The sequence below is a fragment of the Linepithema humile genome, chromosome 7 (assembly GCF_040581485.1).
Source record: "Linepithema humile isolate Giens D197 chromosome 7, Lhum_UNIL_v1.0, whole genome shotgun sequence".
NCBI lineage: Eukaryota > Metazoa > Arthropoda > Insecta > Hymenoptera > Formicidae > Linepithema > Linepithema humile.
Genome location: NC_090134.1, coordinates 4,281,432 through 4,308,709, shown reverse-complemented (window position 1 = coordinate 4,308,709; position 27,278 = coordinate 4,281,432). Strand labels below are relative to the sequence as shown.

Below are 27,278 nucleotides of genomic sequence, written 5' to 3'. Positions count from 1 at the left end.
ATATGCTGTACGAGCAACAAATTATGCGACGACGCGATAAATGGCAGCCGGTCTTATCAGCGCCCGATGTTTTGCGATATTGGTTTTTAAAATATTTTCTCGCATAACCATTAATTAAATTGTATTAAATGTATTCTTAATGTATATGTGCATCTGATGTGGATGTGAATACGCGAGCTTTACGATAATCTTGTTGGAAAAATACGAAGTAAAACTGCAACGTGCTATTACAGACATTAGTCGGATGACGATTTTATTTAACTAACATTTAGTGTTTTCTTTTGCACCTTTATTTGTCGTACTTTTATTTATTATTCTTACTTCTTGTAGCTCTCTGAAATTATAAATCGTCAAAAATAAAATTATAAATCTATAAATCGTTTCTTTATCGTTTTAATACAATTTCATCGCTTGATAATAAAAGCTGACATACATAATTGTCTTGTTTATTATTTTTGTGTCACAAACGTATCCGGAAAAATTTCTTTCTAAGATTTTATTCGCACGGCTTGGAAATGGGAAGTCGCTTGCTTGGTCAGCACTGGTCACCGCCTTTCGTTGAAAGATAACGAGCGTGCAAAGGGAAATGACAAATGTCGTGTACTTAATTGCATCGTTGAGTGTTGTAAAGTGAGCGACGATTTGGAATGCCGCTTAATTACCGCAGTCATTTCACGGGCCAATTATCAATCGCGGATACGAGCAATCAGGCTTTCGCAATCTCGTCGCAAGCTCGCGGATCAAAGTTCCAACGTGGAAAGTAACTCGTTTCGTTGATTCGCTTCGTTAATCTTTTACACATAATATATTCTTTTCTCGTAAAATAAGTCAGAATAAATATCAAAGATACTTTTAGTAAGTGTAAATAAACATAAAAATTCAATTATATAATTAGCATATATATTAAGTATTAAATATAAATAATTTTACTATCGTATTTTTTGTTTATCCAAAAAAAACTAGACCTCAATATACATATCGTGATTTTGCTAAATGCTTCTCGGGTTCCGCGTTCTGTCAGATAAAACTCGCGCAGAATTCGCACATATGATAGGAATTTCGTCTCGTGACAGCCGGCCGAGGACATTTCCAAGCCAGTTCAAGAGACTTTTTCTGAATAATCGCACCAAACTTGTCTAGACGTACTTAATTTATATCTCACTTTCTACCGGCTGCGTAACGCCCGCAACTAGTGCATTCAATCTGCTCCGTTAGCGCTACCTTGCGATTTGCATTTCTTTTTTTCTTTCACCTGCTTTTTGTCTGGCGGCCGCGTTACGGCTCGAGCGCGCCTCACGATCGTGAATGTTAAGCGGCAATATGCTCGCCTTTTCCCGATTATCGTGACTACCGGCTGATTAAAGATTCATGCGCGCGCGAACTTTCCCTTCCAGCTTCCCGGTGCCGGTTGCTCGATACACTTCCATATACGCAATGTACGTGCCGCAAAACAGTTTCAGGTTTAGTGCCACGTGCGTTAGATAATGATCCTTGATCACCTGGTTACGAAATCGAGTCTGATGCACTTATCGAGAGTAAGACAAATGAATGTGATTACATGTTACGTTTTGATTTCATTTCATTAGAATTAGGAATTGGATTCGTATAACGATAAAAAAATATGTTTCCGTTCAATTATCATGATTAACGCAATTATGAAAATTGTCAAGATTAATAAAGTGAATTAATAAAAAAATGTTTATTTTTTTACGCGAATAATTTCCGTTGCACAAATTGTAATAAGCATATTTTATTATGCCACATCATGCACGTCTCACACGTATTGAAATCAAATTAAGCTATGGATAAATGAATGTTCTAGGTTCTATTGTTAACGGCACTTCCCATGTGCCTGGCTGAATTCTCAATCCAGGGGCCTAGCGACGGGCATCGACGAGCCCAGGGTCTTAAGTTCAGCGAGGAGAAAGGAATCCAGTACACAGATGCAAGCGGTAAGCGCAGATAAGCGATCGATAATGTCTCGACGGTATAAAGCCGATGAAACAATCTATACCTGTTTCTCGTTTCGATTTTTAGAGGGAGGAGGTCCCGGAGATTTCACCATTCAAGGTGCAACAGACGGTAACACTAATTTCCATATCCAAGGTGCCACGGACGGGCACTCGAATTTCCAGATTCAGGGACCCACAGATGGCGGAGCGGCTGCCTACAATATTCAAGGGGCGACCGACGGACACAGTCAGTCCGTAATCGAGGGACCGTACGATGCTAATCAGGCTAACGCGAAAGCGCTCGAGTACAACGATCCCAGCGGTATTGTCGCCAGCGTCGTTTCCCTAATCTTCGTCACACTGTCTCGTATGCACTGAATATTAATCTCATAAAATCAAAAGGTTACAGGGTGAACTGGAGATCGTACCAACGTCAACCGCAACCGCAGCAATCGCAAGCGCAGTACGCTACGGAAGCTGCGGCGCCAATTCCGCAAGCCGCACCTCGGCAGCGAGGGCACCGACAGCGAGTGCATCAGCCGCAGCCGCAGCCGCAGCCTCAACAGCAAGCGGAACCCGCGCCTAATATCAAAACTTACGCCAATACGCCGCCGCAAATTCAACAATTGCTCCAGTTCCAGCAGCAGATTCCGTACATCAACATAATTCCGGAACCATACAGGTACCGGATAATACAAAATCGAATAATTATCAATGCATCTTTGATGTCCAAAGATATATTCCATTAATTAAGATAAATTAGAAATCGTTTTTCTGTATTTGAAAAAAAAAAAAATGTCTGTAAGATGCACAGAATCAAGCAGAGTTAACTAAGATAATTTCGATCTAATTCACAGATTCGATGAAGCTGCTGCGATACGCGCTCAGGCTGAGCAGGTCCGGGAACACCTGCGAAACCTGAAACCGCAACCACCGCCCGAGCCCGTGCCGCAACGTCAGAGATCACGCGACCACCCCAGGAGCAAGCGCCAGGCGCAGCAGCAACCGCAATATCGCAGGACATCCCAGCCGCTGGTGGAGCAACAGCCGCAATACTCGACCAACTTGCCGGCTCATCTACGCGAATTGTTGAAGTACCAAGCGCAGACCCCGTACAATATTATCGCCAACCAGGTTGCATATCGTGGACCGGACAGGCCGTACGTGCCACATCGCGTGCAGCAGCAGCCGATCCAGCAGCAGCCGATCCAGCAGCAGCCGATCCACCAGCAGCCGATCCGCCAGCAGCCGATCCAGCCGCAGCAGATCCAGCCGATTCAGCAGGCGCGGTATCAAAATCAGGGTGGCGCCTACCAGGCTCAGGCGAGTGCGTATACGCAAGCTCGCGCGACCGGCTACAATCCGAATCAGCTTGCCTACAATCCGAATCAGCTTGCCTACAATCAGCAGCAACCTGGCGTACGACCCGTCACCGAGAATCAGTACTGATCGGCTTGTGATGCATCTTTGCTATGTTTCTGATTCGTTTCGATCGGTGGAATAAATTTTAATTTCCTAGCAGAATCAAGTTTTAAGTCATAATGCGGTAGATTACGCCTAAATAAATTATTCAGTAAAAAAAATAGAAACGAAAGTTACATCAATTATATCCGAAACTATAAATTTGAGATTTTGTAAGCTTTTCTTGATCCTGCTAGAATGAAAAACGAAGAGGAAATATTATTCTTGATTTAATATAATATTTGTTAAGTAGTAAGTACTTATGTTTGTACGATTCATGCGACAATTATGCAATGTGAGAATCTTAGTTATTATAGTTATTCAAATTTATCACTATACGAAATAAATATATCTATTTTTTTATTTTTTATATTTAACGAAACTGGAAGTTTGGGCTTATTTTACTTCAGCTTTGTCTAACCATTCACAAATACCTATTTTAAGACACTCTCTATCGCGGTCTCCAACATTTCGCAAAGCACTCGAGAAAGTACATTCTTACCATAATGTTTCCTGTATGTCACAGGACACTTCGACATATCAAGGCCGAGGTAGAGCGCAAATGCCGTTCAAAAATTAATAATCTTTTTACCGCGATTCTTATGTAACGGAAAAAAACGGCAAGGCCAATCGTTGCACACGAATGCATTGGATATTCAAACAAATCTTGATATATGTGTGAGTGAAGTTGATATGTTTTATAGATTTTTATACATGTTTTCAAATAAAACATTTACGATTGTGTTCTTTTGATGTGTCTGTTTCCTTTGATTCCAACTCATATAATTCTATAAATACACGGGATCATACTTAAAGAAATATATTTGTTAATAAGTGTGTGGATAATTACTATTTTCAAAATATTATACAATTTTTTATGAAATTATTACTTGCTGCCAACTTTTCATGCTTGTAACATAAATCGTATTACGTGGTATTACCATCATCTAACCGGATTTAATAAAATCCGTTTGAATTTTTTGCGCATTCAATCAAGAATAGCTCCGCTAAATATACATTCTTAAAGGATTGGCGTGAATTCGTTGTGTTGAAAGCGGAATGCAGAATTCTTTACGCAACCGTGGCGCATAAATATACTTACGCGCTTACCCATAAAGTTGAGATAGTTAATAATCAAGCGCTATATTCCCACGTACAAGATTTGTCGATTCACTTGCTGATTAAATTCCTCCGGTTTTTCATTAAATATCAATTATCATATTTTTCGACATTGATTCTGCATAAAATAATAATTTCGCAGAGCATTCTTTAGATATTGCATGACATTTTTATTTGTAAAAGTCTATACTTATAAATATTTCACGTTTACGTAATAAGATATTTTAATTAGTTTCTTATGCTAATAAATAATGTTATTTAAATAAATAATATGTAGCGTCTTTCTGTTTATAAATTTAAATAAATGTAAAAAAAAATACTGTATGCTTGATATTAGCATTTAAGAAAATTAAGTTATTGAATTAATTTTTATAAGTAGTGCACTTTATATCGCGGTAATATTCTTAAAATATGCATAACGCGGCGTAGCATTATGTTGTAGACATGAACTTAAATGATACTTGATTTGCAAGTGCGCTGGCTCGTGGCATATACGGAAATACTGCGCGTGCATGTTTCCTGCATCAGTGTAGGCTTCACCGTTACGTGACTGGATACCGTAGATATATGATCACCCTTTCCTACAGTACTGATATCTATTAACCTGCACCTTCGCTCATTCGTCGAACACGTGGAATGCCACGTTTCTATCGCCGAGTTCTCGCGAATATGTACTCCGGAGTACTTCAGCTACAAAGGTGATTTTAAGACAGCGTTTTCTATTTATGATGCAGCCAAAAGAATATTATGAAGCACGATTTGTGAATTTCCACTTTACTTCTTTAAAGATAGTTACTATAAAAAATAATTATAATTGTTTGTCAATTGCAAAGTAAAGCTTCATGAAGTTCCACTAAATATTAAGCTCCAAAAATTAAAGCATTTTTATGAGTTTTTTAAATAATAATTGTTAACAAAGATAATAATGTCAGTTGACGACGTTAAGTCATCAACTATACAAATAATTCATTAAAGAGCAAGTTTGATATGTAACTGCATGTGGCAGCTGTATAACTATGTAGAGAAATGTAACAGACAACTTTCACGCAGTTAGAATAATCGGTGATATAATACACGCTGCTGTTCAGCTCGCTCGCCGTAATCAGCGACTTGATAGAGAATGCAAAATTCCAATTATAAAATTTGAAACTCGCATGCATTCGCAAGGAGAAAAGAGACACGATTGAAAACTACTTTCACATAATGCACAAATCGCTGTAATCTACGATGTAATATGGAATTACATAAATATCTCATGTGAAATTAAATTTCACATAAAAAAAAAATATATGTTATCGTGCAATTTTATTATTTGTAAGTAGATATTCTTTTGTATGCATTATAACTATTGCGCGATGAATATTGTGAGTCAAAAGCTTAATTTTACTTAAAAAATTTTATCAAACCAAGCTGAATTCAAAAGTTTATCTTTCAAAAAACATACGGAATGTGTTCCTTCTTATATCTAAGCAAAGAAAATTTATTCTGGCACTCTGTAAAATCTAATTATACTTTTTTTAAATTTAAAATTAGTATTAATAACGTAGAATAATTTTTTTCCGATTAATATCAAATATTTTATTTTAATCTAGTTTAAAATTTCTCCAAGCAAAAGAAAAATTTTTATCTCTATGGTTCTCCATATTCCATGGAACACCTTGTACACGAAAGAGACTAACATACGTGCCGTGCGGACTTTTCTGGTGCCACCGTCCCGGTCACTTCCTGACTCGCCGCAACTGCTAGCACACGGGACGCATTGGTTCGTTGCGTTACGTGCCGGCGGGCGGGAAACGTACACGCGAAAAAAATCGCTCGAAACCCGACCAACTGTGAAAGCTGGTGGTGGCCGACGACGCGGCTCGGCCCGCGACGGCCGGCCCCATATAGAAGTGCGTCGCGACGCGGCCGCCAGTTTTGTTCCGCCGCCCTCCGAATATCGTCGTTCAACACCATGAGATTCCTCGTAAGTCTTTGCGATCACGTCGGTCGGTCTGATCGATCGCTCGCGATCCTAAAGAGTCCCGTGAAATCCCGGGGAGAAAGTGCGCCACGCGATCGAAGCTATTCCACGGAATCGTCGATATTCGCGCAAGTGTTCTCTTTTGCTTTCCAATTTCGCGTCAATCGTAAAACCGTCGCAATTTTATTCTATTTGCGTAATTGAGGGAGAAAAAAGATACAAACGCTGGTTACTGGTTGAGTGAGAAATATTACAAGTATTCCTGTTCTCGAATATAAAAAAAAGACTTGAGAAGATCATTCATTAACGTTCAATGAATCTTTTCTTTTCTTCGCAAAAGTGTTAATATCTAATATGTTCGATCGTCGCAGAAATAAAAGTAACACTTAAGAAAAGAAGTATTTAGTATTCTTTTTAGTTGATTTAACATTCCAGTACGTGATTTTCTTCGGAAATTTCCTTACACGAGCGACTTCCTAAATTTATAGTGAATTCTATTATTTGGAAAAAATTGAAAATGCACGTAAAAAATACTAATATATATTTTTAAAAATGTTATCAGAAAATCGGTAGTATTTTTATTTTTTAATTCGTCAAAAATAATCGTATGAAATCGCAACTGTGAACTCGCAATCGCTTGCATTTTTTTCCGATATAAATCAAGGTTCAACTAATTGAGAAATATACATACATAGTGCATAGAATCCAGCTAGATTTTCCAATTATTGAGTATAATTACTTAATTTCTCTATGATATAACTCACGGTGCATTAATAATCATTACCAAGCAAGAATTTGTATCGCAAGTCAAGATTTTTTAATTTTTTTATACCTTTACAACGTCAGTCTTGCGTTACAATAGAGTACGTAAAAAGTTGCGCGCTTTCTCCCGACTATTATTAAGACGCTCATTTACGAAAGAAAAGTGCATTCTTTCGTATTAAGCTACGTCATTGTTGCATAAAATTAAATATGATATCTTCCCATCGTGTTTCAGTTTTTAATACTCGCTGTGGCGCCCGTGCTAGGAACGGAATTGCACAGTAAGTAACAAATTTAACGGGACAGAGAATAGTATAAAATTAATTTTTTCCCCAGTAGCTATTCGATAACGGAAATCTGCATTTACTCTCAGGCCACGTCCGAGAACGGAGGCAGCAATCTAATTACCGATCCTACAATCAGGCACCGGCGTCGATCAGGCAGATATTGGCCGCGCAGCAGGCTCGCGATCCGATCGTTCATCTTCCGCCGCAGCAGATACCGAATCTGTCGCCCGCCAGACCCATCGAGCCTCAATACGTGAATCAGGCTCAACTGACGTCGTATCGGCCGCAAGTACAGATCGCCCAGGCACCTCAGCAGCCAACCTACAATCAAATTCCCATAAAACCAGCTCAGTACAATCCGCCCCCCGCTGCTCAACAACAATATAATCCGTCGGCTCGCGCTCAATACAATCCGTCGGCTGCTGCTCAACAATACAATCCGGTGGCCGCTGCTCAGCAGTACAATCCGGTGGCCGCTGCTCCGCAATACAACCCGGCGGCCGCTGCTCGACAGTACAATCCGGTAGCCGCCGCTCCGCAGCAATACAATCCGCAGTACCGCACTAATTTTGCGCCGGCGCCACAAGCACAGCAGCCGCAGCAAGTTGCCCAGCCTAATTATCAGTATTCCAGAAATCTGCCGCCGCAGCTCCAGCAGCTTCTGCAGATCCAGCACAATCTGCCAAACGCTATTCCGCAAGGACGGCAAGGATAGCGAGGATAACGGATCACTCTAATTACAACAATTAGAACGATAATATCGATATCGTTGCATTTTCGTAAGATCACTGATCGCCTCATTCCTCACGATCGTCTCATTCATTGCAGTCGATGAATTCGTAATGCATATAAAACTTTCACTGACAGCGAAATGTAAAATGCGAGATTTCAAATTACTGTTATTCATGAATATTCATAAATATTTTTTTATAAACGACATCTCTGCGTTATCTTGTTGAGACGAAATATAAATCGAGAGAAAGTTTTAAAAATTTATTCTTAATAAATTATGATAATTAAAGAAGAAAGTTAATTTTGTCGCAGAACTTATGTCTTTATAATAATTGGCATTTTCAGTTTTTCAACTCATCTTCGCATTTATTTCATTCCATTTCACTTCATTTCTTTCGATATCATTTCATTTGTTTTATAAGTGCATTGGGATTTTCTTCAAAGTGGTTTGATAAATTTTGCGGAAACATGTATTGTACAAAAATTGTGGAGAGAAGAGAAAACTTGCGTAAATAAATTTCACTCCATTTCCTCGATTCAGAAATGATATAAATCATCTTACTATCTCAGATCATCGTTTTGAAAGTGTATGAAATTATACTTTCAAATTAGGGACGCATGTTTGCCACTTAATAATGTCACCCTTTCGCCGTCCTGTTTGGATCCGGACGATATTTCAAATCGAGATAACCAGTTCGTGAAGCAAAATTTATTCCTACGAATGAATATATCGGAAATACATTTCCACGGACGAATGCAGTTAGCGTATGTTTATAGCGCGCATACACGCATTACGCGCGACATAGCTCAGCCGAGAAATTGGAGGGTATCATCGCACCGATGGTTCCGCACAAGGGGCGTATCTGCACGTCACCACTCCGGCAGGACAGGCCGGAGAGATCACCCCCTTGTGCGTCACCCCCTTCCCGCGTGACGGCCCGCACGAACGAATGCAGTCTTCACTTTACGCACCCTAAAGAAGCGCACGCATCGCAGTCACACCACCCTGCCCCGTCCCCTCGCGCGTCGATTCTTACCTCCGTGCATCCCGTGAATGCGTGCCCCCTCGCCGACAAACAGGGAAGAGGATTAGCGAGTCCATTAAAGTCGCGGACTCTATTATCCGGAGGGCACGGCCACGGTGACATCAACCGCCCGGCATTGGCGTAGATCGCTTGGATCTTCGCAAATCGAATATATTCGCTAGTTTGGCTTATAAAGTGACAAAACTACTTCTTAAAGAGAAAGAAAGAGTTTGGTGCTTCTGTTTTTGACATTGCCACTTCGCTCGCAGGTGTAATCATAATTACACCTTGTGACTTTTTATATGTAATAAATAGGTCTATTTAAATGATAGACTTTTGATTTAATTCTATATAACATATTTTATTGTTTTTTTTATTTACTGATAGGATTGCGTTTTTATAATAGAAACAAAATGAAATCAGAATTTCACGGCAAAATTCTGCTTGCTGCTATAAAATTCATAATAGGTAATGAAAATGTTGAAGAATATGCCCCGTAAAATGTTTACGGAAAAATCGCCGCCATTGGAGAGGGAGGGGGGGGGGTTATAGAGGCAAATTACAAAGGGAGGATTACCGGCAGCTGGGCTACCAGGCAACCATCTCTCTTTTGGCTCTCGCTCGCGTAAGCGAGCCATCCACGTCGCTCGAGAGCTCTTTGTCCTTCGACGCATTGGTAACATAATTATCGGAGTTATAGTAAGCCAAAACCCAAGCCGCATCCAAAAGGGGTGACGTATGTGACGAGCGGTTAGGCTACGACACCACGTGTAACATGCTCGCACGTGGAATGCATTCACTAAGTGCTGACGATCTATCGACAAGGCCGAATTTGATGATTTAAGGGATATTCTCGTATTTGTCAAATGTCTATGAAGAATATAGTTCTTCTTCTCGTGTAACTTTACGTTGCATTTGTAAAAGTCAAGTTCTTGCTGATTTAAGCATAAGTATTTGCTAATTTTTTTAGCTCACGATTTTATCCCTATTATTCGCAATTTATTCCTTTATTTGCAATAGTTAACGATAAAAACAAGTAAAAGAATAGTCCACGCACTATTACACATCACACCTAATTAAGCGATTTTGCAAATCATAAACTTTATAATATACAATAGCTCGCAGTATTAAATGAATACGACGAAAATCTCAACAGTAGTGAAATATTAGCAGAGAAATCAAATAGAAAGATCGATATATATATCTTCGGTTTCTTTGTTGAAAGGAGCTTTAACGTTTGATATTCATAGATATAAAAATGTATTGTGACAGAAAAAAAAATATCATAATTACATGTTTTAACAGAATCAGCTCGCGAAACGCGGTCAGGAAAAAGTGCGATATCTAGCAATTCATTCGCAGATATCGACTATAGCTTAACTTGCTTTGCCCAGCTTTTGTATAGATAATTATGAGGCTACGATATAGGTAAGTATCTAGGCTCGCTGAAATATGCTTTTTTTCTCCATGGATTTCGCAATCGCGCTATAGAGTGTCACGTTTCTTTCGCCGAGGTAGCACAAGGGAAAAGAGAGAGGAGACTGGCTTTCGCGGCTTTGGTGGGCTAGAAATAGTTTAGCTGTATGAATTTAATGCAATACGATATACAAGGTGCACCAAGTTGTCTATAATTTCGTGATTCTTTATACTATGTTTAGCTTTTCTAATTTAATTTCTTAACAGAAATGTTAAGATGACAATACGTTTTGAATTATAAATTAAAAATGTGAAAACTTCGCGAAATAAATATATGCGCAAATAAGTAGCAATAACTCGTGTTTTATTAAACTTGAAATAAATTTTAATAAAATTTTCATCTGAAAATTAATTAATTAACTCCTATATTAAAAGCGTAATGTTACGCAAAAAAATGAAAAGAAAACTGGTGACACGCAGTACAATCGACGTGTTACAAATTCCAACAAAATTAGTGTCTTGTTCATTTGCTTCGTAATACATTAGATATTTTATTACAGTTCGCTAAACTGTACATTCGCTTACATGCATGCTTGTGATCATTCATTCACGAGTGTATGCAAAAAGACGAGTCAATATTTAAAAAAAGTAAGATAAGGCGCGGCAAACGATTTTTATACTAATTAAATTCTGAAATCTACTATCTAGCTTGTTCTTTTTTCTATTTTTAATTACTTCTACTTTAACTCAATTTTAATCTTTTTTTAAGTTAAATAAAAAATAAAGTTGCAATCATTGTATTAATCTAGACAGCACAACATATCCAAAAGACGTCCAGAGAATCTTTTTGGGACTACAAGACGTCCTCTGGATATCCTTTGGATGTATTTTGGACATGTGTGCTGTCTGAAAAGTTTCAGAAGCAAGCGATTTTCGCGTGTACATCTTTTTAAGTAGTTCCTCATTTTTATATTGCAATATTGCGTTCAATCGTATCATTTTCTTCTCTAAAATTTTCAAAATCTCACGAATAAAGTAAACTCTCATGACAGCTCGAAAGGACACAAGGAGCGTGTGAAACGGGTTGTGGTCTGCCGAAGTGATTCCAATAATTGCGCTTAATCCTTAGGGTAGCGACACGCGGCCGGCAATAGCAGACGAGTCCCCGCTAACCCTTTTTCTCTCTCTCTCTTTCTCTCCGGCTCTCAACCTTTCTCCTACTCGTTCCAGAATTCCCTTCAGAAGTGTTAGCGATGATTATGACGGGATTTATTTCAATAACAGAGGAACGTCGCTTTTTTGTTTGTTATAACCGACACGCTCGTCCGTAGAATATTCCACGTGTCACCAGCAACAGTCAAGGGTGCCATCCGGCGTGTGACAGACTTTCATACCGCACTTACAAAAATATTAATTTAATTCATTCCTTATTTTTTGAAATTTTTTTCACACTGAGAAATCCGACGGTTGATTTGACGTTGATCCCGTTAATTTTATTGAGTTGACGAGCGGAGTTGTCAGCGAAACAATGAAGGACGAAACGATCGCGGGTACAGCGAGATTTTATTGGACGACCGCGATCTTTAGTAAAGCCACTGACCCTGTTTCAGGGTCTGCGATACTATTGTGAAGAGAAGACAGACCGGAAAAATTCAGCATGGCCGACCGGTAGTAGCGGCCAATAGTTGCACTCCTTATGACAGCTGCGCATCCCTCGGGAACTCACTCGCTCGATCGTCCCTCTCTTTGCTCGCAGCCCGAGATGTAGTACCGTTGGCGCCCTAACTTTCTGATTTTTGCCTTACGGAGTCAGCCATTGTGAAAGGGGCCCGTTCACCCGAGTATCGGGCTGACGTACGTGAACTTTCGTGTGGTCTTAAGTCGCGTCTTCGTCGTCATAGCCGGTATCATAATTGTCTATCGCACACACATGCTTTTTAAACGCGCGTTGAACGCAGAGGGATGGTCCTTTAAACATCGACGCTGCAACGCACGGAGAAAGAATATTTTCTGAAAAGGTGTCACGGCATCGTACGTTCTTACTTCGTATTGCAAAATGAAAGTACGCAAATCTTGCTTCAGGTTTTTCCTTCGAAACATTCTTTTGAAGGATTTAATATATATTATTCAACGAAAATTATTCATTAAAAATTATTTTATAAATTAATTCAGTAAAATATATCCATATGTAACTTGTTATTTGATACAAATATCCTATCAAATAAAAGTTTGATTAATATTAAAAATGACTAACTTTTTAATTTTTCTCGTTTTTAATTTAATCAATAAAACATTTTGTAACATTATATATTTAACATGTGTGACCGATCTTGATTATATCGTTATAGTATCGTGTTTCCTTATTTAGATTTGCTTTCGTAAAGCGTGCAAAGTAATTATGATACAATTTCGTGATTAGCATATTGGATATTAAAAACTATGTAATGCGACTGATCGAACCTGTTTATACAGGAACAATATCTATTTACTTTACACGCTAGTTTCCATTATATAAGTTGTTATTACATATTATAATGCATAACATATACGCGACGTAGTTTAATTTGAATTGCGAGTAACATATGAAAACATATGAAAACTCTATAACGACATTAATGTATACCTAGAAATAATTATATTTTAAATAACATGCGCTATATTTTTATCTATGCTATCTTTTCCATGGAAAAAAAATTAACGCGATAGCTCCGAAACGCAGGAATTTTTTCGCAGGAATTTTCAGCGCCATCGTTGTTCGCCGGATCGCGTCAGGCAACGCGGAGAACTTGGCAGCTGAGAATGTTCGCGCGACTCCGGCTTTTCGCGACTCGCCGCCTCTCTCGCAACTCGGAGTGCTCGCAGCGAATTTAACGCTTCCGCCGCAAGCGAGCACCCCGAATTGCGCGTCTCGCCCGGCGAACGAATATTTGCACGTGCCGGGTGTCTCGCGTCAGGAATTTAATAAAGCGAGGTCGCGCCGCGGAGCCGAGGCTGAGGCGGGCCGAATGCGTTGCGTTGCGTTACGTGCGTGCACTCGCGTTTTAAGCGTGCCACTAGGAAACGACGACGGCAGCCCCGACCCTCGGCTCGCCCCCACGCGCGTCCAGGCCCACTTACTAGTCACCCTCCCTTTACCACCCCCGTCACTTCTGAGCGCAACCACCGCGCGCTCCTGTAAAATGCTATCCTACCCCCATTGTCGCTTCCCGCCGCCGATACGTCCATTATGTCTACTTGGCTGATGGGAACAGATTATGTTGGTCGCTGTCATTGAGGGGCTCATCACGGTGCCTGACACTGATGCCCGCGGCACGGCGGAGGGTAGGCGCATGCTTATTGTCCGAATAAATTATATCGGGGGCAAGCTGAGCCTCTTTATAATGGCATGGGATGTGCTTGATTTGAATCGTCCATTTTTTTTTTTCTACACTCCCAGATTGGTACTGGTACGAAGGTGAATTACAACAGTGCTATCGGTACGGAATTGAGCGCTTTAATTCAATGCATTTTTTTTAAAGGAATAATTAGAAATCTGCATTGCTTTTTCTCGATTCTTATAAAAATATTAACGTTGCGTTGAAATCTTTGATCGAAATCAACAGAAATGTCAAGCGATTCTATTAAATTCGTTATTCTAATTTTGTTTATTTGTAACAATAATAATATAAAGAAGTGTTAAGAATATCCGGGAAAATAAATTTTCAATCTAAATAAGAAAGGCGTAATCTGCTGTCGAAAGCTCGGGAAAACGTCTCGCTTTGATGCGATAATTCATCGGGGATCACATGGTCGCTAATTGACTACAATAGCGATCGCGTATGGAGCGCGTTTTCTATTTTGTTACCTCAAAACAAAGCCAACAATGGTGCACAATGCAAAACGTGATTCGCGAGAGGTCACTTGAGCGGCATCGAGGCGGTCTCTCTGGACCTTATTCTTTCTCTCTCCCTCCCCCCCCCCTCTCTCTCTCTCTCTCTCTCTCTCACTTTCTTTCGCCGCCTCTGGCTTTCGAGGACCGGCGACGAAATCGAGATTGTAACATATAGTCGAGTGCCCTTTGTACGTATGAGCACCGGTCGCCATTGTGGGGTGCAATTACATCGTCGCCCCATTGTCACCCGATCACGTTTTGTTACTGTTACTTACTGGCGATATATATCGAGATCAGCGGAGGCGAGCAATGGGAGATCGGCGTTATTATTTCCGGCATTGTTCCCCGGAATGAGCCGCGCGTTCTCGAATTGTGCCGTGTGCTTTCGTCGCGACAGACGTGGCAAGGTGCTGCCTTCACCGGTGGGAACCACACATACACGTATACGCCATGCGCTAGCCCTCCAATTAAATTCGTCAATGATCCTCGTGAAATTTCGTAGAAATAATTGAGATCCTGGTCTTCTATATAATATTGCAAATTGCTGAGCACTTTTCAATGTGTGTGTGTGTGTGTGTACAAATTTGCACGCGGGACGTTTCAATTCGCGGATTTTTTTTATTAATTTGGAGTTAGTCTTGTATTTTTTTTTCCCAAAAACAAGAATTTGTGAGTCCCAAGACGGCATTCTAAAATTCTATGGAATTTGAAATATTAATTACAGTTGATAATCTTATTAAATATGTAAAAAATGTACGTTTGGCATTATTGATGTTCGCGTGAACATTTGTACATGTGTGTGCGGCGGAAACCGCTTTTATTTTAACGGAGGAATTCCGTAACAACGGGCTGTGATGTTACAATGCCGCCGCTCTGTTGTTATTCTACAGACGTTGCCGCCGGAGTGGCTTGTCGCCGTTGAGAAGTCCCGAGATTATTATTCACTCGCCCGGAAACGTTACAGTGTTACTTGCTGAAGTGCGTTGGCCTCCTCGACTACGAGTGCAGACACCCTTTCAGGGGATACAGGAAGGGCGAGCGGATTTTCTCTCTCGCTGGCACAGCACTTTGTACGGGAAATTGTAACATACGGCGGCTCGAGGACTTTATTAAATCGAGATGTTAATTGAGCACCGCGATATCGTTCCTCTCTGTTTCTCTTGAGCGATTCACGCACCCCTTGTCGCTTCCGAAAAGCTCGGTGATTTGTGTAACAATAATCTCGCAGTTTGATAAAATTTGTTAATATTATTATCAAATCAATGTCAAATATCTATATCATTTGTACGTAAGACAAATTATCTTTCTTAATAGATAAGATTTTATATTATAAAGATCATACTATTTTGATTAATTTTGATTAATATTTTGCTCTTCACAATTTTAATATATTCTACATTTTCTAAAATTAATCTTGAAAAAAAATTAATATTTGGTGGCATGTGTTCGGCTTAATTTATTGAAAATAAATTAAAGTATAAAATAAAATATAGTAGTTAGAAAATATGTCAGTTATTCAGTAGGTAGGTATAAAAGTTAGGTTAAACAGTAGCTTGACTGTATTCAGTCACGTGTGAGGAAATCCTCAAAGAAAGCATGCCAGATCCTGGCATTGTGTATTGACAAATTACTCAGGTAAACAGTTCGCCTCGGCGCCATAGTAGCGCCTGTCTTTTATGTTACGGTTCGTAGAAATGTTTCAGAATTTTCAGAAATAAGAATAGGCGAAAAGAAGAAAATTTTTTGATATAAGATCGCATAGCGATCTTTGTTATATCGTGTTACGCAACATTGTTCTAAAGAATGAGAATTTATTAGACAAGAGAATACCTAGATTACAACCTAGATCACAAACAAGAAATAATTAATTTCAATAATCAATCAATCAACAAAGAAACAACGAAGAAAGAAAACTATCAATTATAAAAGTAACTTGTGGAATTATCAATCCGTAAATAGATTGCGTGTTTTGCCGTTGATATTTTCAGATCTTTGAAAAACTTTCGTGCACGCAATTTGAGCCAACAAGAGGGCGAGAATTAGGATGCGTATCGACATAAACATATTTAGGGGCAAAGAAATGCCCCGGTAAGTGGCAACATTCGAGAGCTCGCTCATGCGAGTACGAGAGTCACTCAGCTTGGTTGGACCAGGCGCCGATATGTCCCGCATATCTCGCAACTTCGTGAGAATATATTCCATCGCACCTTTTAAGCGCGTCACAATGCGAACGCAAATCGACAGATCTTGATTTCGCTGAATAATTTCTTCATATGGACACGATTTAATTTTTTTGATAATATAAAGTTGCGTTAATTTTTGCACTAAAAAACTTGAGTGTTCTTAAAATTCTTCTTCTTTCAATGTTTTTTTTAAAAAACGGTTTTGAAATCAAATTATGGAAAGGAACGATTTGTTTGGTCCATAAAAGCGACGTATTTTACAAAGCTAAATCCTCAGAAGAAATCAGATCTAAAATCATCACAAAAATAACAGTGAACCTTCTTCGTCAAAAGTATAATGGACGTTGACAAAGACGTCAATATAGACTTTATAGATTCCTTCACTGCTGATCCTGATTACATGTTGGTGTAGTAGTTAGAATACGATTTGGAAACACATTGACAGTAGATCAATGTTCCGAAATAGGCTTTTGTACCGCGATTTATCTCAGTTCCGTGAATTTCGGAAAAACGTTATACATTGTGGCAGTCAGGTAAATTTTTGAACTTTCTAAACTTCTTTCTCTCCACATTATCGAGGGTACAGTTATGTCTTTCACTTTCTTAGCTACCGCTAAATTTTTATGTCTAAAAATAGTTATCTCTACTTGTTTGTCTATATTGTAGATTACATGTGACTTATGTTGGAGTGAAAATAAAGTCAGGAAAAGATTGAGATGTTTAACATATTTTAAAGCTCTATTTACATGTATTCACTATGTGCACGTGCACAAAAGTAAGATTATATATATTGTACAATTTTTTTAACTACTTATCAGTTAAACGGTTATACAGTGTGGACCAAAGAAAATTTTCCATCGTGTTTATTCTGTAATCGATAGATTTGTGTAAAGAATGGCGAAACATTTTTGTTTTCAAGAGCAAGATGCGATTCTTTCGAAAATAAAGTTGATCTATTTCGACATTTTTCGCACAAATCAGTCGGTTATAAAAATAAACAAAGTGGAAATTTTTTCTCGGCTTATTCTGTATAATTACTAAAGTTAAAATTATTATTAATTATTTTTTACACTCGTATGTACACATTTCTTTCTGTTTGTAGCCTCTTTTTAGCAAATCATCATTCCATACGTGTAATTTTTTTTTTTTGCACATTTTCCAAATTTTGACAAATTTTATATTGCCTTTGAATCCATTTTCTATTAATTAAAATTTGAACCTATCACAATCCTTTTATTTTTATGCCAACTTTTTGCATGTGCTATCTTTTCATACTCATGTAATCGTGTTATCTAGTAGCGAATTCAGCTGAATGTATTAATGCGCACTGGTGCAAATTAACGTCTGTTATACGCTAATTTATTTAGATGTAAGAGCACAATATAAGTGCTTTGAGATAATATATATTTTACTAAACTATTGTAATAAATTGATATGTAGTAAATCTAATCTAATCGTCTAAGAACTACGAACTTTAGAATCAATTTGTGTTTTTAAAGCAACAGTCTTTAATATGTATCAGTGCATCCAAAATGTGCACCCAATCGAATTCGCTATGAATAAAAATTAATATATTAAGTTTTCTAACAATAAAATAGTAGCATAATTATTGCATTAGTCATGTCTTGTATAAGTTCCGTTTCAATATAATAATATAAAAATAACAATTACATTCTCCTATGACACTGTCTCTTATGAGCATCGAAGCTTTCTTGTAACACGGCGAGATATGTTTTCATCACAGTTTGTTTTAGTTCTCGCGCATTTTATTTCGTTTCTAATTGCATTGAAGATTATTTTTCAACTATCTTAAACCCACATTTTTAAAAGATGATTATGAGTCAATAGATTATATATTACAATATTACAAAGCTCGAAATTAGCTTATGTATTCTACATAATAATCTCATAATCCCAATAAAAAAAAATATTGTTAAGATATATCATGTAACCACTTTGCGATTAGAAAAAAAAAATTTTTAAAAGCATTCCACAATATCTCCAAATTTAAATAAAAAAATCTATATAAATTAAATAAAATAGCATTCAGTTGTCTCATTTACATACTGAAAATAACAAAAACCTATCTTATATAATAATTTCATTTTTCTATTATAAATAGGATATATGTAAAATATTAAAATAAAATTGATTTAAGGCAGAATAAAAATGTAATAAACGAATACTTCCCTCAAGTTTCTGACTCCTCTCGAGACGATTTCATCGCATTAAGGCGTCTTATACATGTCGCAGATGATTTTTTCGATCGGAATCATGCCGATAGTTCTTCTGAAGAAGAGCTCCTCGATAGCATGCGCGGATACGGAGCGCAGCGTGGGCAGCAGCAGCAGTAGCTTGCCGAATCTGAGAGCTCCGAAGGAGACTCCGCTCAGTCGTTGTCCCAGAGCGAGTTGCGCGCTGTCCCTCAGCCGTGCGACGGACGCCGCGTCTCTGAGCCGATTTCCGGGACCGGGCGAGCTGGAACTGCTGGTGCTCCGGTTGCTGGACGTCGGCTCGTTCTCCAAGCCGGCCTTGAAGAGCACTATCGCTCTGATGCAGGCGAACTCGTGCTGGTCCAGATTCATCGCGTGGAAGCCGGCCAGCGTTTCACGGAAGTGGTTCACCTCAATCGCCAGTCCGATACCCTGTGGACTCGGCGGCAATAGAGGTGTGGGATCAAGAGCCGGTAGCACTTGTGCAGCGGCAAGCAAAAAGAGCTCACGCCAGGAGGACTCCAGTAGCGTGAGCTGATCCTCCAGCGTGAGATTGGTGCCCGCTGCAACGTCTCGCGCCCAATGCACGTTTAAAAATAATAATCTCGCCGCTTGCTCGCATACAGACTCGACGGTGATCGGCGGGATGAGCGGCAGATTCGATATGTTCATCGGCATCTGAAATATAAAATGATCTGAACGTTTCATCGCTGAAAAAAAAAATTAATTCTCGACTTCACGCTCGATTTTCATTTACATTTTATAGATTATTTATATCCAGAGTTGATGAAAAAGGCATTTAAATTGTACGGAAATATTTAAATCAATCTTTCAATCTTCTATCAATAGTCCGAGAAGAAATTATTATCGATATCCTCATTTTTATATGTGTCTCTTGATAGAATTATTGGAAGAGAATCAATGTGATTTTTTTTGGAAAAATTATGCAAATATAAACATACTTTAGATATCGACAGTGCGTTGCAATAGGCGGGATGCGGGAGAGGCGGATGCGGCGACGGTCCAGCTACGGAAACGCGTGGTTCGGTCGGCGCTTTCGGTAAAGCAAGATCCAACGCCGCTGGCGGCGGTGCTACCATGTTCACCATAATTTCAGGTTCTTTAAAGTACAGAGCCATTTGCCTACGAATTGTCGAGTTCCGCGGGCCTCGTTCGTGTTGCACAGCTATAAAAAGAGCGATATAATTTCACGATTAATGTCGAAGACTTGTATATAAAGAGTGCACAATTAGCAATCGAACAATCCAAAGTATTAATTCAATATGATTATTTCTTTACAAAAAGAATTCACTAAAAAGACTCTCAATTTAGATGGCGAGAATCAAATGATTGCAACATTGACGAGAGAAAGCCGACTCCTCAATTACCGTCTTTGTTCATGCCGGCTAGAATGCACTTTGCCAATCTGCAGGAACGACATTGATTCCGATGTGTCTTGTCCACCATGCAACCTCCTTCGGACTTAGCCTTACACACGTACTGGCGGTTCCTTCTAATGGACCGCTTGAAGAAGCCGGCGCAGCCGTCACACGCGAAAATGCCGTAATGCTTCCCCGAAGAGTGATCTCGGCAAACTTTACACGGTATGTCGTACAGAATCCGACCTGACGAAAAAAAGATATTCCGTGTAGAATGGCGATGCGATACAAAAATCTTTATTTCTTACGCCTGAGAAGATATTCCCTCTAAAAAAAATCATTTTGCAATTATTACAAACAAAGATTTCAATTTCGTTAAACATAACCAGCAACTTAAATTATTTTTCTGAAATAAAAAAAAATTGGAAAGAAAGTACAAAGAATGGATTCAAAGGTGTGCTTATTTTTCCGCATTTTTTTTTTTTTTTTTTCGTATTCCAATAATGTGGCATCTTTAAAGTAATATTGGTGCATTGGATCCTTTCGATTGATAGACGTTTTCTCGCGCGACAACGATTCCAGTAGTTTAGCCAAGGAATACGCTGACGCGAAGCCGCTCTTCATCATTCCCTCGTCAATCTATCCGATACAGACTTCGCGTCAACTTTCTCGCGTTCTGCGAAAGAGTCGTCGTTCGGCAAGTAAGCACGGCATTGTCGACGACAATCGATGGAAAGGGCGCGTTAATCTCGGCCGGCGAGAATACTGGTATTTTGGTTGGAACCCGTTTACGAGCGACAACACGAGCCCGTTGAATGACGCTTCTGAATGTGAATGGATCGATTTGTCGCCAAGTTAGTTCCTGCTGCGGAGATACAACGCGCACACATACACATGTACCAGCCTCTTGGCCGCGTTAGGAGGGTGAGCGGGGGTGCACGCTTTCGCAAATGGGGGTACCAACTCCTTGTCATGAGCTCCGCCTACGCCATTGAGCGTCGACGAGATCGTGAATGGGTCTTGAATGGACCGGATGTGGCTGCCGCATTCAGCGACCCTAAGTGAGCAGCCAGAAACACGACACTTTGCTCGGTATCGAGGTCCCGATCTCTCCCTCGATCAATCCCGTCGCTTTCTTTATCTCTATCGCCATGGTACTTATTATAGTCGCGATGGCGACCAGCGCGAGAACAACGCCGGTCAGAGTCCTGCTTAACTCCTCAAGTCGCGAACGTGGAGCGCGCGCGATAAACACCGTGCAACAACCTGTTGATTTGCGCACGGCTGACGACTTTGATAACGACGGCTTTGGCTGCGATATTGCGATTAGACGCGGTGATTATTCCACGTTCTTCTAAATTCAATCATCAAAACTTTGGAAAGTCATCCATAAAAGGACAATACACTGCCGCCAAGTCTCAATTCTCATATTGTACAATTCTACCGTTTTCTACGTATCTCACAATTGTTAGTAATAGCAATGAATTGCAAAGTTTCCTGGCACGAGCCGCTCTTTTTTCTTTGTAATATTCACCGTTAAAAGGCGCTCTCCCTTCTTGACGGCGTGTGTGACCGAGAGAAAAAGCCTCGGTGTTCCTGGAGGTAAATCATTAATGAAGAGGTACGATAATGTGCAAAATGCAGTGCACATGTTCAAGCAGAACGCAGACGGGTTGCGGCCGAATGACAGGGCTGCGCCCCTCGCCGCGACGAGGAATGTTCACCTTTCTTTTTTTTCCCTTCGCAGGAGGGAAACTCGGAACTCTCGAGCGCGCGTCGGAATCACGCAACACGTTTCTGCACTCGCCGCATGAAATTTGCATTCGATCGGCTCGCGAGTCATTCGCGATTGAATTTTTCATCGTCCGAAAGACCGATGTTTTGTATTCCGAGCACCGATCATCTTTCTACGGTCATGCGTCGCGTCAAATATTCACGTGATTTTTATAGTATTATTGTAAGAATATATAAACTTTCTTCTACAGTTCCCCCTAGCTTCCCCCTTCTCGCGAGGGCAAAAAAAAGAGGGCGGTAAGTTTGGGGCAAGAGAGGAGGTGCTGCCTTCGCAGAGCTGCTGTAAAAATCGCGTGAATATTTGATGAGGCGCATAAATGCGCGCAAGCTCGCGTTTTCGATCGAGCATATATGCGAAAAACACTGACATTAGTCGGAGGTGTGGCTCGCGGAAAGAGGGGAATGTAAAATCGTGCGTTTGCTGCGCGCACGGACGGTAAGTATCGCTCTAAAGCGCGAGCACGTGCCCCTCTCTGTATCAATTATTTCATTTGAATCGCGACCGCCGACGAAAACTGCCCGAGACTGCGTGTACACTACGTCAAAATTATAAACTCCGTACCGAAATATCCCGCACGTGGAGCATCGTGGTGGTAAAATTCGAAGGGAGATAGAAGGAGGGGGGGGGGAGGTGGCGCAAATATGGCCGGATGTGATTCACCGGGTGGCTTTATTTCGGTCGGCATTCTCTCTTTCTCGTTCGAAAACCCGCTGTCCCCGAGCCAGCGATGCGTGTTCGTGACCACGAAATTAAGGGAAAAGTTTGTCGCGCGCATCCCCGCGGCTGGTGCGCGTTCGCATGCAAGGGGTGAAAAGAGAGAGAAGGGGGAGGGAGGGAGAGCGATCTGGCGCGGCGAAGACCGGCGACGAACCGCGGCGTAATACAAATGTATCCTCCGCTCGAAGTCTGCAAAATTATGAACTTATCGGTATAATTGCAAGAGCAACCCAAGTCCAGCTCACGAAACGCATACTGTGACTCGCCTTATACAACGCCTCGACAACGCACAATGTTATTTGGACACTAGAAATTTCGTCCATAAAAAATGACCGTTCCGCCGTCAAACTTTTTTTTTCCCGATAGCGTTCCACGAACTTTGTAATATGTTCGCGTGCGTCATTGGAAATAACAACGAAAGTTGTTAACGCGCCTTCGATCACGCTACAAGTTATTTATTTAATAGACCGATGCAGGAAATATGAAATGAACAACCAGCATGAGCATTGAATTAATGTGAACGTTTATCAAAATGTATTCAATCTTAGTTCAACAAATTGATTCCTCTATTTAGAGGAACAACGCGTTAAGATGGAAAAGATTTCATTTTCAAATTTAAGCAGAAATTATTGTTACATATATAAAAATACGTACAATCCCAAATATATACTACAATTTCTCGCTTAAATTTGAAAAAGAATTCTTTAACATCTTAACGTTGTTATGTTTTGTGAATATTTTACTATTGCGTTGCACGTAAAGTGCGGCGGATCAAACAATTTGTCAAATTAGATCAAATACATTGGAAGATTAAATACATTTCGATAGACGTTCACATTTATTCATTTAATGCTCGAGTTGACTGTTCAATGTTCCGCGTTGCGTTTGCAGTAAAAAAGGTTGATTATTCTCGAATGGTCAGCCTACACAGTGAACGTTCATTGTTCCGTACTTACCGAGAATCGACCTATAAATAAATAAATTTCCCGAGAATCTATAAATAAACTTATAATTATAATATATAATTTCTCATTTAAACTGGAAAAAAATTCTTTTAAGAAATTTATTCCTCATATCATAGGGACGTTATTGAATATTTTATTTCCCATCGTTCATTTCACGCGTCATCAGGTGGCGCGTGGTAAATGAGCATGGGAATGTAGTGACATGTGTTAAGAGCCAGCCGCTCGCTATCAATGTACCTGTGTGTATAACTGATCGAGAGTAATGATGGTGTCTATATGCGTCATCTGTTTACCTCACTGACGCATCTCTTCTACTTCTGCCCACCTCATCCTAAGATAAAAATTCAAAAGATGAGATTGTAATTTTTCTAAACGTTGTTTAATAATTTAAAAATCCGATAATCTTTATTTAATCTTGTCAATATACTGAATTAATGACTTATTCGCATGAATTAATAAGAATGATAAAAGGCAAAATTTTAATCAAATATATATTTTGTATGCATAATTATATTAAAAAGATATCAGTTAAAAAAAAAAAAAATAAACAATACGATTACGCACGACTTTTAGATAGTTTCGCAAAACCAGATGCTAATTAGCCCAACACATTGCACTGATTTGAAACCAAATGACGCTGGATTCAACCACCCGCGACAACCTGTTAGCCGGCCACCACGGTGATTCGTCTCGCCGCATCGTTTCAAACCATCTGTCGTTATTTTCTCATGGATGAGCTACGGCTGGGGGTGAAATGTTTTAAATGTACGATAGTCTGCTAAATTTAAAAGCCACATGTTTGTTGTTTCACTCATGAAAGATGAAATTAGCATGCTGCGATAAGCTGCCGATGAAAATCGGCTTTGACAAGTCAGGTAGTTAGGTATAGTTTTAGGTATAATGCTATGAGAAATGTTTTTCAACTTTTTGGCTTAATTTGTTTTTCTATAAACACATTTTCGAAGATCCCCTTTTGAGAAAATTAAATTGTTTCTTTCTAATATTCACAACCATAATTTTTCACGTAAAAAGTGTCATAAATAATTCACGTAAAAAGTGTCATAAATAATTCACGTAAAAGTGTCATAAATAAAAAACACAACAAGAGAATCAGACGGATTTTTTTTAAACACATATTTATAATATAGAAAGATGCCTTTCTATTATTGTATTAGCATTTATTGTACACAATAAATTTAAATAAATTTTCAAGTTAAGAAGTACAAAATTAAAGAAGGAACTTATTACAAAAAAAAGCTGACATTGATTAATTGTAAACCATAAATTAATAAAATATTTAAATATTATAATAATTCAACAATTATATCATAATGATGAGTTAATTTAACTCTAAAGTGACAGTAAAGTAATAATAACGGCTAATAATAACAATGTATTAAAAAAAATATTTGCAAACATTTCTATTATCAGGTCCTACTCTAGCTTTAAATAACACATTAAAAAATGACGCGTGCGTTTGCGATAATTATCGTTACTGAGGAGAGTTTAATAACAGACTAAAACGTTTTTAAATATTTCTTTTAAAATACTGTTACTACATTTCGCTTCTGGTTCGTTCATTCTTTGTCTTTTATTTAAATGTGCTTAATTATTTGAGCTTTTTAAATTAAATTTAAAAATTATTGTAATTAATAAATATTGGCATTATAATTTACATATTTATTCTGTTACCTATTTATAAACAAAATGCAAGATTAAATTTTTTTGCAATAAATGTACACATATAAGAAATTCAACAAATAAAATAGATCTAATTGTATTTTCAAAAATTAAAATATATGTGTATAATAATATAAAATTGGAAAGCTATATGACATCGCAAAACAAAAAATCTCAGTTTTTAATGAATATAAAATATTAAAGATTATTTACTTGAAGAAGCCGGCATTTTCGGCGGTGGCACTGGCAAGTGCGGCAATTGCGATTCTTGATTCTGCATTCTTTACGATCGTCACTTCACAACAGTCATTGAGCAACGAACGGGCTCGAGTGAAAGTCAGAACTGTATCACAACCGCACCTAGCACAAAGGGATTTGTTCTCAAAGTCAGTCGTCCACTTTTTGGACGGCTACTCTTCCACGTTTATGGCATCACTTTCTGACTGCTGCAACATGCTGAAGACTAATACGGGGTAAAATGTGACCGACAGTCATCGTGGTGGAGACTTTTTGATGCTAAGCACCGGTCGGCCGGTTTGATGCTGCTACATGGAAGCCGCATCTCATTGGCCGAGGGGTTCCCTACCCTTGGCAAAGGGCGGACCTGACGAAAGAAGCGGGAAGCTCCCGGCGCGTATGGGGGTTGAACGTCATTGCTATCGAAGCGATAGGGGGGTTGCATCATCATCCCCGCCACCGCGAGCACCACTTTGCGAGAGTCATTCCCGATACGAAGGTGAGAAAAAAGGCATCTTTTTCGCACCCCTCGCGATGTTGCGCATGATGATCTTATCGCATTATACACAATCGTCTTCCCCACGAAAAGAAACTCATTTTAAAGGAATGTTAATAAATTAATATCGACAATAAGTCCGCGACAAATAAGCATGATGTGTTTTCGATTAATCTTAATATAATCAAATGTAAAAATTGAAATTATTTTTGTGAAATCGAATAGATAAGTTAACATAATGTGTAATATTTTTAAAAATATTTCAACGGTTTATCAATATAAAGCAGAAAATTTATAAATGCTATGAGAATCTTAAAGTTCGAGTATTAAAATAAATAATTATACAATATATTCGCGTAACAGTCGAACAATCATACATTAAAAATGATCACACGGTATGCTAATGGTCCATAATTCCGTGGCGCTGTTCCACAGACCGGAATTAAATCCCTCACTCTTGCGGGCCGTTGAGTTTCGTTGATGCGTGCGCTTAGAGAAGGCAGGCTCAGGTACAGAATAGATCTTTGTTGAAGTTTCGCCATTGAACGCGGCAGAGATACGTGGAGGAGGTTAAACGGAGTGCATATACGTCGTCGGAATAATAGTGACGCGGGCAGATGCGCCGCGCCTGACTCCCTGACTGCATCTTGAATTATCTTGTGCTCGATCCCCTCGGGAGCTCACCTCGTGTGTGTGTGTGTGTGTGTGTGTATGTATATGCGCGCAAAACCGGGTTGGGGCGCGAGTTGTTCCTGCACTCGATGAATTACGCTAGGAATCCGTCATAACCGATGTAATATCGCGGAGATTGGATCTCTCGATGGCATATCGCGCTCCCCCTCGCTCGAAAGAGGGCCACTCGAGTCGATGTTATCTTCGTGGATTACACCAGGTGTATTTTTGTGACGCGCCGCAGGCGACACGGAGATGATGCTCCGCGTTCTTCGATGACTCTAATGAATTGCTCGAGTTATTAATCCTTTTCAATCTCCGAGCTTTCAAATATTAAATTAAAGATGCGAATC

At 39.3% G+C, this 27,278-nt stretch overlaps 4 protein-coding genes across 5 annotated transcripts in view; 2 read left to right on the top strand and 2 right to left on the bottom strand.

Moving 5' to 3' along the window:
* LOC105668270 (cuticle protein 3) overlaps window positions 1–27,278 on the bottom strand; it is a 56,399-nt gene that overhangs the window by 12,021 nt on the left and 17,100 nt on the right. The window lies entirely within an intron of this gene.
* On the top strand, window positions 1,485–5,385 carry LOC105668266 (uncharacterized). Its single transcript, XM_067359020.1, has 5 exons — window positions 1,485–1,535; window positions 1,823–1,952; window positions 2,038–2,274; window positions 2,355–2,634; window positions 2,810–5,385. Exons 1-5 carry the CDS (start codon window positions 1,485–1,487, stop codon window positions 3,399–3,401), a joined length of 1,290 nt encoding a protein of 429 aa, XP_067215121.1. The 3' UTR covers window positions 3,402–5,385.
* LOC105668272 (cell division protein ZipA) lies at window positions 6,015–8,951 on the top strand. The gene is made up of 3 exons (XM_012360542.2): window positions 6,015–6,498; window positions 7,493–7,538; window positions 7,631–8,951. Exons 1-3 carry the CDS (start codon window positions 6,487–6,489, stop codon window positions 8,257–8,259), a joined length of 687 nt encoding a protein of 228 aa, XP_012215965.1. The 5' UTR covers window positions 6,015–6,486; the 3' UTR covers window positions 8,260–8,951.
* Window positions 15,576–26,445, bottom strand: tll (nuclear receptor subfamily 2 group E member tailless). Of its 2 annotated transcripts, XM_067358704.1 has the most exons (6): window positions 25,734–26,444; window positions 24,405–24,583; window positions 24,078–24,171; window positions 20,373–20,609; window positions 19,947–20,170; window positions 15,576–19,662 (listed from the first exon to the last, which is right to left on the bottom strand). In XM_067358704.1, the coding sequence occupies exons 4-6, from the start codon at window positions 20,449–20,451 to the stop codon at window positions 19,000–19,002; spliced, it is 966 nt and encodes a 321-aa protein (XP_067214805.1). In that variant the 5' UTR covers window positions 20,452–20,609; window positions 24,078–24,171; window positions 24,405–24,583; window positions 25,734–26,444; the 3' UTR covers window positions 15,576–18,999. The 2 variants fall into 2 exon arrangements, with proteins under 2 accessions (XP_067214805.1, XP_067214804.1); XM_067358703.1 differs by lacking the exons at window positions 24,078–24,171; window positions 24,405–24,583 and having other exon boundaries at window positions 25,734–26,445.